This window comes from Alexandromys fortis, unplaced genomic scaffold (genome assembly GCF_014885135.2).
Source record: "Alexandromys fortis isolate MF-2015 unplaced genomic scaffold, M_Fortis_MF-2015_v1.1 scaffold_55, whole genome shotgun sequence".
NCBI classification, from domain to species: Eukaryota; Metazoa; Chordata; class Mammalia; order Rodentia; family Cricetidae; genus Alexandromys; species Alexandromys fortis.
Genome location: NW_026067936.1, coordinates 2,283,029 through 2,296,851, shown reverse-complemented (window position 1 = coordinate 2,296,851; position 13,823 = coordinate 2,283,029). Strand labels below are relative to the sequence as shown.

Sequence of the window (13,823 nt, the reverse complement as noted above, 5' to 3'; positions counted from 1 at the left end):
TTTCGTAGGGAGCAGAATGAAGTGAGCTTGGGAATCTCATTTCCTCGGAGAGGAAAGCCCTTCCAGGAATGAGAACACAGCCCACAGAGGAGCTGTTCTACGAGCCGCTTCTTCCCATGAGTCTCCCGTGAATCTTCTGTTTTCTCAGACAATGTCTTGAATGTCTCCAAATGCACCTCAGGATGAATCAGCTAAGAAAATAAGAAAGTACACATGAAAACAGCACCTTGGGAGTCGGGATGGGTAGGTACGGCTCTTTTTTCAGGCATGGAGGGAGGGTGTTGGTCCGTACGTTTCTTTGTTTGAGACAGGATCTTGCTACTCTGTATCTCCATCTTCCTGCCTCACCTCCAAGTCCTGGGTTGCAGGTGTAAACCACCAGGCTTGCTCAAATTTTGTTTCTGCAACGGCTTTTCTTTCATGTAGCTCACAGAACATAAATTCACCCATTGTGATTATATAGTTATTAGTTATATAGGTTATATAGGTTATTAGTATATTCAGGAAGTTATGCCATAAAAAGAAAGGAAGTAGCCACAAACTGTAGCATGTGCCTCTGATCCCAGCACTCTGGAGGTAGAGGCAGGCTGAATCATTGAGTTCGAGGCCAGCCTGTCTACAGAGCGAGCTCCAGGACGACCAGGGCTACAAAAGAAATGAAGTATTGGGCTGGAGAGATGGCTCAGTGGTTAAGAGCATTGCTTGCTCTTCCAAAGGTCATGAGTTCAATTCCCGGCAACCACATGGTGGCTCACAACCATCTGTAACGAGGTCTGCTGCCCTCTTCTGGTGTGCAAACACAGACAGAATATTGTATACATAATAAATAAATATTTAAAAGAAAAGAAATGAAGTATTGATATATGTTTAATCATAGATGACCTCTGAGCTTGCAATGAATTCTTGCAAAATGAAGAAAGTCAGTCACGAAAGAACACGTGATATTGTTAATATGAACTGTCCACAATAGGCAAAACTGTAGAGACAGGAAGTACCTTAGTGGATGCTGGATCTCCCCCCCCCCCCCCCCCCCCGTGTGTGTGTGTTTGTGTGTGTTGAAGTTGGGGCTTTGGGAATTGATAAAAGATTTCTTTCAGAGAGATAAAAATGTTTCAGAATTGCTTATGATAATGATGGCTGACAATTGTTCTCTCTCAGCTCTGTATACCTAGGGGTGGGGCAGTTGGTTGAACGATACAAGTGTGTTTATTTCTCTGCCGACTAGATTACAGACATCCCTCGGGCATTCCTTCATCTTCTGGCCCAGTGCGAGGCACGCTGACACTCATGAATATTTATTAGCTGGAATAAATGGATGGATGATGTTTGTAATCCTCACACAGAACAACAGAGCGAGTTGCTGGACTAAACAGGTATCATGAATAACATGAATTTTAAAAAAGAAATGCCTCAGCCGGACCCAATGGGACAGATGCTTATATGAACTCACGGAGACGGTGGCAGCAGGCACAGGGCCTGCACAGACTCAAGCCAGATGGGGTCCCGGGGCGGAGAAGGAGAAGTGGGCACATGTCCTCATCCCTAAGCAGGAAGCTATCTGCCATTGAAACCCATTGACACAGTGAAAATGAGTCTTCTTCAATGGAGTCTCTCACTGGGTATATTAGCCAATCTCCAGGGTAAGCCGCACGCCCGGGAGTAGTTGGCTAACACAAAACAATCTCGCTGGTATTTCTGTAGATTTTTTGTCTCTTTTTGCTTTGCCTGGGTGTCTTAGTTAAGGTTTTTATTGCTGTGAAGAGACACCAAGACCATGGCAACTCTTACAAAGGAAAACATTTCATTGAGGAGGCAGCTCACCGTTTCAGGGGTTCGGGCCATTATCATCAGGGCGGGGAGCATGGCAGCGTGCAGGCAGATGTGGTGCTGGAGAAACAGCTGAGAGTCCTACATCTTGCAGGCAACAGGAAGTCAACTGAGATACTGTATCAGACGCAGTATCCTGAGCATAGCAAACCTCAAAGTCTTCCGTGTATTTTTGTCTTATTGGTCTTTTGCTTGTATATTTTAGTTTTTTTGTGTGCTTTTGGGGGGGGGGAACTTTGTATGTGTTTCTTGTGTTTCCTTTGTTTATTTTTGTGTGTTTATTTTTAAAATTTTTTAAATTTTTAAATTTTTATTAATTAATTAATTAATTAATTTGGTTTTTTGAGACAGGGTTTCACTGTAGCTTTGGATCCTGTCCTGGAACTAGCTCTTGTAGACCAGGCTGGCCTCAAACTCACGGAGATCCTCCTGCCTATGCCTTCCGAGTGCTGGGATTAAAGGCGTGCGCCACCACCGCCCAACCTTATTTTTGTGTGTTTTTTAAAGAGACAAAAATGAATATAGAGCTGGGTGAGAGGCATTTGGAGAAACTGGGGGAAAGGAAAGATATGATCAGAATACGTCGGTTGAAGGCTCTGATCCCCAACAGTCTTAACACCAACAAGTATCATTGCAAGATATTCAGCCACAACTCATCTTCTGTAAGACCGAGAGCATTCTGCTTGGGGCTGGAGAGATGGCTCAGGGAATTGGGAGTGTGTCCTGCTCAAGATATTCCGTTTCCTGACTGCATGTGCACCCCTAGTCAACACTGTGGGAGTCATAGGGTTTCCTTGTAGGGTCAAGTGTTCTAACAGTTCCCAGTTTGTGGTTGAGTGTGACCATTCACAGAAAGGCTAAATAAAGGTTACCAACAATACCCGGATCTTCTGACGGACACTTCATCCCGGGCCACCGCTGGTCCCATCCCTGGGGGGCAGCGAAGACAGTAAGTTGGGAAGGGTAACAAGTTCTGCCCCTGAAGACCCTCCTTAGGTACCCCTATCTCTTACTGCGCTCCACACAGGCTACCGGGTGGCCGCACCAATAGGAGCCGGCTCAGCTGGAGGCTCAGAGTTAAAGGGCTGTCCCCTGCCAGCTGTTGTTTTTCCACCGGAAAGAAATAAGGGGACTGGGACCAGTAAGAGGGATGTGGGCGTGCATTTTCTTGGAATCCAAAGGGTCAGGGAAGAAAAAATATATATATCAAAAAATGTTCCCAGTACAAAGTTCAGAAGGGGAAAAAAAAAAACCTCTGGGTGTTTTGTTTTGTTTAACTAAATTTTGTAACATGAGAGAGTCTCACACAAGAAGAGTGTTCTGGAGCCAAGTGTACCCAGAGGAAAAAGTTTTCAGTACATAACGGAGTAGAGAGGGCCAAGGAGAAGGCGGGCGGAGGGAGGAGGGGGGTTAGCAGGGAGGGAAAGAGTAGAGGGGTTGACGGGGAGGGGAGGGGAGAGAGAGGGAAGTAGCGAATTTGCGATAGCTTCCAGGAAGACCCGCGATTATTCCTTGAGCTCCGCGTCCCAGAGGACGTCTCCTGTTCAGCCCCTGGAAGTTCCAGCCAAGAGTTACAAAACATCCTCTCCCCTGTGCCCGGGGGCTGGTGGTGGAGGGAGGCGCTGGCAGCTGCCAGCCCTCGGAGCACGTGGGATGAGGCGGGCCACGGACAGGTAGGATGGCTGCTTTTCAATCCTCCTTTGCCAAACCAGGGGTGGGTCCTCCAGCTTTGCTTGGGGATGTTTCCGTGAAGAAGGTAGCTAGAAGGCCACCTGGGGGAGGTGCGACGATTCAAAATGCTTGAATGGATAGTATGAATGGCCGAACTCTAGGAAGAAAGTTCTGTCAACTGAGGTTTTCTCTTCTGACTCCCTGCTCCCTGCCCCAACTTGGCAAAGAACGGTGGGTAAATAGGGTCAGCTGGGAGTAGATTCAGAGAAGTGATTGGTTAGAAAGGGCCCTAATGAACCAGGGCCTGGACCTTGTGTGTTTCTGGCTCATTTTCCTCCCTCGCATGGTCCTGGTTCAGCGCACCCTGATAGAGTGGTCCCTCCAGGTACCAGGGTGTAGCGCCAGGGCTGTGTCTGTGGACAGGTGCGATGTGAAGGGTCTGTGGTCCAATCAGATGCCCGCGTGTAGCCTTGGCCCTTGGTGGTGACATTCAGCAGACCGTGGCTCTATAGTCTTGGCCATTGCTGCTGACGCTGAACTGGCCTAGTGAACTCAGGGTGCCCCCCCCCCCGCACCTCGAAGCTGAGGAAGGTAGGAAGTCGATGGAGAAGTGGTTGTGACGGAGCCCTTCTCTGGAGTCCTATGGCTTTCTGCTTTTAATGACACATTTTGCCCCTTAGTCACACATCGCCTTGCCTTGTTCTCGGACAGGCTCACTACACGAGGAAGGGAACGGGACTAAATCATCAGAACTTACCAGTTGGCTATGAAGAAGTACCAGCTGACTCTTGTTGGGCATCTGCCATATGCTGGGAGACAGGCTAAAGGTGGCAGACCCTGTCATCATCCTTTCTGTTCTACAGATGACGATCAGGCTCGTGGCTCAGTAAATGACAGAGGAGGCATGCGAGTCACCTAGATCTCACTGCCGTGTTGCTGAGTTCAGAAGGCAGGGCTTCAAATCCGGGTTCCAGCCAGGTTTTACTATAAAGCAGGTGGACAATGCAGATGTGTTCTTCCCGGGTGCTGCAGTATGCGGGGTTCCTGTGCAGGGTTCCTATGTAGGGTTCCTGTGTGGGGTTCCTGTGCAACCACGCACACACACTCCACCCCTGCAGAGGCCTGAGCTCTGTAGGGATTGTCCCGAGTTCCCCGACCCTAGTTCACTAACCTGCAGAGTGTGACTAGAGCTAGCCATTTACCCCAGCTTCCCACCTCATACGCAATTGCATCTCCTGGATGATGCAAGGACATTGTTCTTTGTAACGTTGGGGTCCCCTTTGGGGAGGAGGAGGTCAACATGGAGGCCGAGGCATCTGGGGTTTCAATGACCTCATCTTTTAAGTCCCAGCCCAGAAGCTGCATCTTTATCTGGCTGGAAGGTAAGGGTTTCGTTTGAAAGGACGTTTTAATGGTTTGCAGAACCGCTGACCCCGGGGCGCATGGTGCTCTGCCTGGACTGCACATGGTTGCTCTGGAAACCCCGGTTCACAGAGTTTAGTCCCACAGTTCATGTGGTCCTCACTGAAGCCCTGAGAGGCATCTACAGGGAGGGATAGACCATATATATATATATATATATATCTGCTCCAAGCACACTCAGCCTGTGTGTGGAACTGGAGTCCCATCCTGCTGAGTCTGGGCGTTGAGGCATTGAATGCTTTTGGAGGTTCCTTTGACAGAGGTAAGAGACTGAAGTAGCAGGGGCCCTTTGTATTTTTGTAATGGGTGATTCTAAGAGGAGTCTGAGCTGAGCGGGTCACAGGGCCAAAACAGAATGTTCTATGGAAGGAAGCGTGCCCTGTGCATGCATGGAGTCTGGGGTCTTTGTTTTGTTTTGTTTGTTTGTTTGTTTTTCATTGTGGTCTTGTATGGTAGTCTTTGGAGTGCTAGGATTGCAGGGGCCAGCAATGTTGCATCCTGGTAATGTATCACAAAATGGTACAGAGGGTCCCCCGTCCGTCCATCTGTCCGTGTGTGTGTGTGTGTGTGTGTGTGTGTGTGTGTGTGTGCATGAGCGCATGCTGAGGATGGAACACAGGGCCCCATCCATGCTCGACAATAACTTAGCCTCTGAGCTCCATGCCCAGCCCTAGACACAACTGTTTAATGATAGAGAGCTGAGCCTTGCAGTTGGCCTGCTGGTCCACATCTCTTCTCTGCCACACAGTACACCACAATGTGCATCCAAATGTGTGGGGTTTGCTTGTTGTTTGTTTTGTGTGCTTGCTTGTTTGTTTTCTTTCCGTTTTTGTTCCCCACTGAGGAAACGCCATTAGCAAACCCATTAGTATTCTAGGAGAATGACTTTAGGATTTCGAGCCGAGATATCAAATATCAAGAGCTGTATGTAACTTATTTTAAAGAAGTAAGGCAGCTCATGATTTACAGAAGGGCTTTTGTTGCTGCTGCTGTTTTCCAAAACCCAAGTTGATCAGCATCTCCTAGTTCTGGATTAAGTTTAGAATGTTCTGGAAACTAGTATGCCTCGGCTTACCAACTTACTGGGAAATAGAAGTCAGTGAAGAAGAAATTGACAGCCAGTGTTTGCCGGGTACTTTGTGTGAGCCCTGCCTGTGTGAGGCACCTCTGTGCACTCTCCCAGGGGATGGGTGGATGGGCGTGTGTTTCCTCAGTTTGCAAGGTTCTGAGAAAGAAATGAGGTGCACAGTGACACATAGCATGTAGGTGCTGGAGCTGGGGTTCGAACTTCGTCCTAATGCACGGATGCTTCTGTTGGACATCAGAGCTCTGCTAAATTCCACCTGGTGACCTGCTTGAATCCATTTTCATCCATCTGAGGCACAGTGAACACGAAAGCTGAGGGCACACTACTTCCAAAGTGCCAGGGGCTAAAGGGCGCCAAGGGGGACCTCACAGGAGACTCATAGGGTCATGGCATTTGAACAAGAAAACTACCCAGAGCAGCTGGTCTGGGCATAACTGTGACATCCATGGCCTCCTTCTCCTTCCTTCTCTTCCTCCTTTCTCCTTCTCTTCCTCCTTTCTCCTTCTTCTTTCTTCTCCTTCTTCTTTCTTCTTCTTCTTCTTCTTCTTCTTCTTCTTCTTCTTCTTCTTCTTCTTCTTCTTCTTCTTCTTCTTCTTCTTCTTCTTCTTCTTCTTCTTCTTCTTCTTCTTCTTCTTCTTCTTCTTCTTCTTCTTCTTCTTCTTTCAAGACAGGGCTTCCCTGAGTAGCCTCGGCTGTCCTGGAAATAATTCTGAAGGCCAAGCTGGCCTTGAACTCATAGAGAGCCACCTGCCTCTGCCTCCTGAGTTCTGGGATTAAAGGTGTGTGCCACCGCCACATGTGGCCTTCTTAATTGTACCTGTGAACTCCTAAGGGTTCTGTGCCTCCATGGTCTCCCTGCCACACACACACCAGGATCCTAGTTAACGTAATGTTGTGGTTTGAATATCTCCCATAGGCTCAGGTGTTGAATGGGTGATCTTCATTTGGTGGCGCTGTTTGGAGCAGAGATGGTAGGAAGTTTGTTGTTAACTGAGCACTTGTGGGGTTTAGAGTCTTGCCCTGCCCACTTTTGGTTTGCTCTCTGCCTCCCTTGTGGTTGAAGATGTTAGCTCCCAATTTCCTATTCCTGTCACTCTTGCTGCTACGCCTCCCACCATGATGGGCTTTTGTCCTTGTGGAGCCATGACCCAAAACAAACCCTTTCTTCTAGGAGCTGCCCTGGTTTATCCTGGCAGCAGAACAGTCACTAATACACCATGCCACAAAATACAGACGGTTCCAGCTGAGCCCTGCCCTATGTCTTACACCTTCAGAACCCCCCTTTCTCTTTCCTTCCCTCCTTCTCCACCTCCCTCCCTCCCATGCCAGGGTGTGTTTATAGCAATAATCAATTTTTTTTGCTAGAAACATGATAACAATATAAATCAGGAGTATGGAAAGAGTTGTCTTTTGTTTTTTTTAAATCATTGGTCATCATTTTAATTTTTTGTTTGTTTTTATGTGTACTGGTGATTTGCCTGCATGTAATTCTGTGTGCCACAGTCAAGCGTGCCAGATCCCCTGGACCTGCAGTTACAGATGGCTGTGAGCAACCATTGTGGGTACTGAGAGCACCAGGTGCTCTGAACCTCCGAGCCACCTCTCCGGCCTGGAAAGAGTTCTTAAGGACTTGGGAATATAAGTCTCCTTGGCTTCCCTCCCTCCTCCCATCACACGCTACAGTAGTGCACATTTGGGGCTCATCAGGAACTGGGGGAGGTCCTGGTTTCATGACCGAGAGTGGGTGGATGAAAGAGGAACGCTATTTAGTCTGCTCCAGTCTACCCGAAACACATGAGATGGGCACTGGGGGGGGGGCACCACCTTTATGTTTCTTTACCCTCAGTCCTGGAAATACCAAAGAAGAGACTTTCTCCCTTAGCCTGGTCCTCCAGTCTTGGAGGCCCCCAGGGAAACCAAAGCAGACAGAAGCAGCTGAAAACCAGTGCAGAAGAGAGTGTCGCAAGGCAGGAAGGGAAGACTCGGTGTGTTTGTTGGTCAGCTTAGGGCCCTCGGAACTTTCCATAGTTTGTCTTTCTGGCTAATCATTACCATCTCCATAATTGCTGGCAACTGACCCTTTGCTGCTGGGCTTCCCAGCCACCTGCCCACCAGCCTGAGGGTTGCACCAGCTGCTGCCAGCTGCTGAAGTTCTTTTCAGGCTTCTTCAGGAACAAGGGAGTGTGCTGGTTGCCTGCCCACCCAGATGCCGGATGAATGATCGTCTCGTTCTGTTTCCTGAGCTCTTAGAAATGAGCTCTCCAGAGCCTATAACTCACATGAGCGCAGCCTGCTCATCCCTGGAATGGCTCCGGAGCCAGCCACCATTGCCCATGCAAGTGCAGATGCTAGTCATGTAAGGGAGAAAGGCCTGGATATATTTAGCAAGCAGGTAGCTGTCAGCTCTCAAGGCTCACACCAGCCTAGTCTGCAAAGGCCTTTAGTCGCTTCTGGAATCCCATGGACCAGAGCGGGACTCTGCATGGCTGTCTTAAATTCTCAACTTCTGATGAGAGCTGGGAACTGAGCGGGATGGCTGGAGGGGAAATTGACTGCTTAAGACCACAGAGCAGGGTCCAGAGCCCCTCTGTGTCAACAAGCCAAGATCATACACGTGGACTATCCTGGGAAGGACTTGGCGCTCCAGCCTTCCTTGTGTCTTCATCTTCCGTGCTCCCCCACTGTTCAGCCTCCCCCACGGTGCCCTGGACTCATGCTGGGCTCCGTGGCTGCCTTGCATCAGCTGTGCTTTCACCTCACTGATGAAAACAGCTGTAGGAAGTCAGAGAGAGGGAAGGGTGGAGAAGGGACTTAAGTCCCCTGGCTCTTCTCCTGCTGGGATGTCCCGGGATGGTCATGTTACCTGACTGACAGCTGAGTGAGGCTGGGCCTCTGTCTTCGTTAGGGTTCCTATTGCTGTGAAGAGACACCCTGACCATGGAAGCGTTTAACCAGGGCATGTTACAATTTCGGAAGTTTGGTCCCTTGTCATTCTGGCAGACGCATGGCAGCCCTCAGGCAGACATGGCGCTGGAGAAGGAGATAAAGCGGTCTACATCCAGGGGACCAGAGTGTGGCTTCCAGCACCCACGTCAGATGGCTCACAACCACCGATAACTCCAGTTCCAGGAGACCCAGAACCCTCTTTTTCTCGTCCGTGGGTTCTCCCATGCACATTTGTATACATACACACGGTGACACACACATAAATAAATAAAATATGAAATAAAATGGAAAACCCCCCGTAGGCTGGGAGTTTTAAAGCATGACAGCTTGACAGAGCGTTAAAGAAGGCAGACAAAGTCGGTAGTCGTATACGACGGTCCTGCCTTGGGAGCCCCGGTGTTCGCCACTGTCAGTTCCTGGAATAATCAGCACTTTAATACAGCCGACAATCTTACTTTAAATCTCACATGGAAAGACCAAGCGATTTAAATAGACAAATTGGTTTTTTTTTTAGTGTTTTTTTAAATATTTATTTATTATTATGTATACAATATTCTGTCTGTGTGTGTGCCTGAAGGCCAGAAGAGGGCGCCAGACCTCTTTACAGATGGTTGTGAGCCACCATGTGGGTGCTGGGAATTGAACTCAGGACCTTTGGAAGAGCAGGCAATGCTCTTAACCACTGAGCCATCTCTCCAGCCCCTAGACAAATTGTTTTTAAAGAGGATAGTGATATTGGAGCCCTCACCTCGCACTGCTTGATCTCAAGAATAGTCTGTGACTCTAAAAATATGAAGCAGTTTGATCCTTCATAAATTAACATGCAAGGGACTGGAGACACAGCTCAGCAGTTCAGAGCACTGGCTGCCCTTCCACAGGGCGTGGCCTTGATTCCCAGCACCTACGTGGCAGCTCATAGCCAACTGTGACTTCAGTTCCAGGGATCTGATGCCCTCTTCTGGCCTCCTCTGGCACCAGGCATGCATATGAAAAGGTCCACACACAGGCAAAATACTCACACACATAAAATAAAATAATAAAATTTTAAATATTAAAAAAAAACTACATAGAAATGATATCCAAGCCAGGTGAAATGGTGCCTCTCTGAGATCACCACATACTTCTCAAGGGGACTTCCTCTGCTACTGGATACTCACGTGATGTGATTTGCGGGGGCACAGGGGTGTCATGTTGAAGGTATGCTTTGTTAGAGAGACAGAGTTGGGCTTGCACACTGTGTCTAAGTGGGGGCTGCTGCTGTTTCTTAATTTTGTCTTTAACGGGAGCATAAGAAGGAAAGGACTCTCAACAAAGGCACATGAGTAGAGAGACATTGCAGATAATTCCACAGTGTGCTTCTGATCTGGCAATCCACAACGATGTCTGGAGTAGAAAAACAGGTTTTGTTTCTGCATCCGTGAGAACACAGATTGTACTTGGGGGCTGAGGGGCATCGGGGATCTTAATCTGTCTTGGGCCTGCTTTCTGAAGAGCTCTCAGATAAGTTTCCTTCCCAAGGACGAGGTGAGGACAAGATGTCCCCTTCACTGTCCTCATTCTCATGACCCTGGAGATCCAGCTCCCCATAAGCCCTTCCTATAGCTGCCAGGGCAGCCAAAGAAACAACAAAGCAACATTGTGGCCACCCAGCACCGGGAGAGAGGCTGGGTAAGCCTCAGACTTTCCTTTGTTTTGTAGAACCTGTGTCTCAATGTCTCTGCAACACAGCAGGGTCCCTCTTGCTATTTATTGTTCATCTTTATCGTCATCACGGTGGCCCTTGTCCTTCTCCTCCCCTTCCGCCTTTAGCCCCATCTTTTCCTTTCAAACCATTTTAGTGACACTGCCCCGTGTCTTTCGGCACTAAACAAGAACGAAACATCCCACAGCCCACAGTCCCACCGTCTTATCTACCCAGAGAAGGAAACTTTCTGGTTCCTGCCCTCTGCCTCTCCCATTTCCTTTGGAAGGCCTCTTGGAAAGACCTTCCCAGGAGGAGGGACCAAGCCCTCCTCCTGGGAAGGACTGGTAGCTGGGCGGGCGGGGGCGTTATCAGTGTTGCTCCAGGGTCACCCCACTGCTCCAGACAACCTGTGAAGAATCTGAACTTTTTTATAAGATAGGTCTCTGGCTGCATTCTCCTTCTCTAGATTCTTGAAGTCTTTCCTGCAAAAAATCCCAGTTCCAGCTCCACTATGCTTTTCTTAGTTAATCTTTATTTTCCCACTCCACATACTCAGGGCTTCAATGTGTCAGCACTGTGGACCTTAGGGACACTGCCCAAGCAGTGTTGCGAATCAACAGATAGTCAAGACGTTGACACACAACAGAGAGCTTGTTAATGTAACACATCTTTATTTTCCTATAGCTTCCAGTCAAGAGAAAAGTTAACGCTGGGCCCAGTGCTGTGCGCCCAGCAACCACCTCTTTTGTTCAACTAGTGCATAGGTATCGCTGGTAAACCAGAACACAAGCACTAGGCTAGGAGACAGGGGTCCGAGAATCTTCTAGCCATTACAAAAGGTACATTCTAACGGGCGGGGGCAGCTAAAAATCTGAAGCCACAGTTCCACAGTTCAAAGCTAGTCCTTGTAAACTTTGCGAGAGTTTTTCCTCAAAAAAAAAGGGGGTCTCTCTCTCTCTCTCTCTCTCTCTCTCTCTCTCTCTCTCTCTCTCTCTCTCTCTCTCTCTCTCTCTCTCTCTCTCTCTCTCTGTGTGTGTGTGTGTGTGTGTGTCTGTAGCAAATAGCTGGACTTGCTGGCACATACCCATAAAGCACCTGTACTTGGGATGTGGAGTAGAAAGATTAGGAATTCAAGATCATTCTGGGCCAGCAAGCATTACAAGAAACAAACAGGGTCTCAGTACTAACTCTGGCTGTCCTGGAACTCACTGTGTAGACCAAGCTGGCCTCCAGCTCACAGAGATCCACCTGCCTCTGTCTCCTGAGCGCTGGGATTTAAAGGGGTGTGCCACGATGCCTGTCTGTTTTCTTTTCTTTCTTTTTTTATTCTTATGAATTTGGAAAAGACTTCATTCTTTGGTTGGCAAAGGCAACGTGCACATTTCGCAGTGGACACGTTCCCTTATTCTACAGATGAAGAAAGCAGGACTCGGAAAGGGTGCAGTAACTTGTCCCAAGTCACCCAGCTAGTTGGGGAGTTCGGGTGAAAGCGGGTGGCAGGAGTGGGATTCGCCCGGCTTCACTTGCAGCCAGGGCGGGAGGGAGGTGACTACGGCCCCGCCCCTCCCCACGTCAGGCCCTTCCTCCCGACGCCTCCCGCCGAGGTCACCCGTGGGCTGGCAGTGATGGGCGGCTCGCACTCCCAGGGTCGCGGCCCGGGGCCCGAGTGGGAGACGCCCCCGACAGTCGTGGACGCCGCCGCGTGAGTCAGCGCAGGGCGTGGGACGGGGGACCCGGGGCAGGGACGGACACCGGGCAGGGTGGGGGTGCTCGACGTGACCCGTGCGGGCCTGCGGGGTCCAGGGGTTGGGGATGTGGCGCTTGTGGCTCCCAAGAATTCCCTCTTGTTTGTGGCGAGTTTCACGATGACCTCAGAGAAGGGCAGCATTGTAGCTGCAGTAAGCGAGCTTTGTTCCGGGACAACAACAGCTGGGGACACCAAGTACTCTAAGGGGCGGCGAAGGGAACTCAGTGCTGGGAAAGTTGGAGAGAAGGCGAGCGCTGATGAAGACTTGAGAGATGGTCAGAACCATACAAACTGTGTTACAGAGTTGTGTGTGCTGGAGGCGACCCTTCAGGGAGATGGTGTGGCATCGCATTCCTTTTTCCTTTTTTCCTTCCTTCCTTTCTTTTTTAAAATAATCTTTTCAAGCCTCTTGGTATCCAAATACTAAATATGCTATTTTACCTCCTATTATTTAAAACATTGTTGTTGTTGTTGTTGTTGTTTTTAGTGTCAGGGCACATGTGGAGGGCAGCTCTCTTTACTACTACGTGGGTCCCAGGAATTGAACTCAGGTTGTCAGGCTTGGTAACAAATACCATTCTTGACCTGTTGAATCACGGGTCACGAGCTCTGTGCCTCCTGATATTTACAATAGGATTACAAATCTAAACGAAGTCTGAACAACTTGTTAATAAAAAGGGTAGCTGAGATTCACTGAGCCTGTGAGAATTATTTTTTAAAAAAAAAAAAACCTTAATAATCACTTTGTCCAATTTAATCTCCAAGAACACTGAATTAGTTTCTTGAATTATCATCCTATGGGTAAATAAACTCAAGCATAGAGAAACCAAGGAAGTTGTCCAAGGTCCCCCAGCTAGAAAGTAGTGGGCTCCAGGGTGTCTGACGTCAGAGCTCAGGCTGCAGCTGCCTCCCACTCAAGACAAGCGGGAAGAAACCATCAGATTTTTAGTTCACGCAACAGAACACATACTCCCCCTTCTTTCATTTCCCTGCATAAGGAAATCTGAATTGGCACTGCTTTAATACATGAATATAAAATGCTAGAGCGGACTTAACTTTTATTAAACACACAGAAGGGACTGCCACGGTGGCTCAGCGGCTAAGCGCACTTGCTCTTACTGAGGACCCGAGTTCAGTTCCCAGCATCCACATGGTAGCTCAGAACCGTTCATAACTCCAGTTCCAGGGGATCTGACCTCCTCTTCCTTGGGTGCCAGGCACGAATGTGGCACGCACACACACACATGCATGCTGGCAAAACACTCATACACACAGAATAAAAATAATTAGCCAAGTGGTGGCAACCTTTAATCCCAGCACTCCTAAGGCAGAGATAGGTGGATCTCTGAGTTGGGGCCAGCCTGGTCTACAGAGCAAGTTTTAGGATAGCCAGAGCTACATAGAGGAACTCTGTCTTGAAGAAACAAAAAATAAAACAA

At 48.8% G+C, this 13,823-nt stretch overlaps 1 protein-coding gene across 3 annotated transcripts in view; it reads left to right on the top strand.

Annotated features, from left to right (window-relative positions):
- Positions 1-3,304: 3,304 nt before the first annotated feature.
- Positions 3,305-13,823, top strand: part of Tacc1 (transforming acidic coiled-coil containing protein 1) — a 93,205-nt gene continuing 82,686 nt past the window's right edge. The window contains exon 1 of one of the 3 annotated variants that reach the window (XM_050146721.1): positions 3,305-3,500. In XM_050146721.1, the coding sequence (XP_050002678.1) occupies positions 3,481-3,500 (20 nt within the window). In that variant the 5' untranslated portion in view covers positions 3,305-3,480. Of the gene's footprint in view, positions 3,501-12,224; positions 12,340-13,823 lie in introns of those variants that run through there. The other 2 variants (XM_050146725.1, XM_050146720.1) reach the window with 2 other exon arrangements.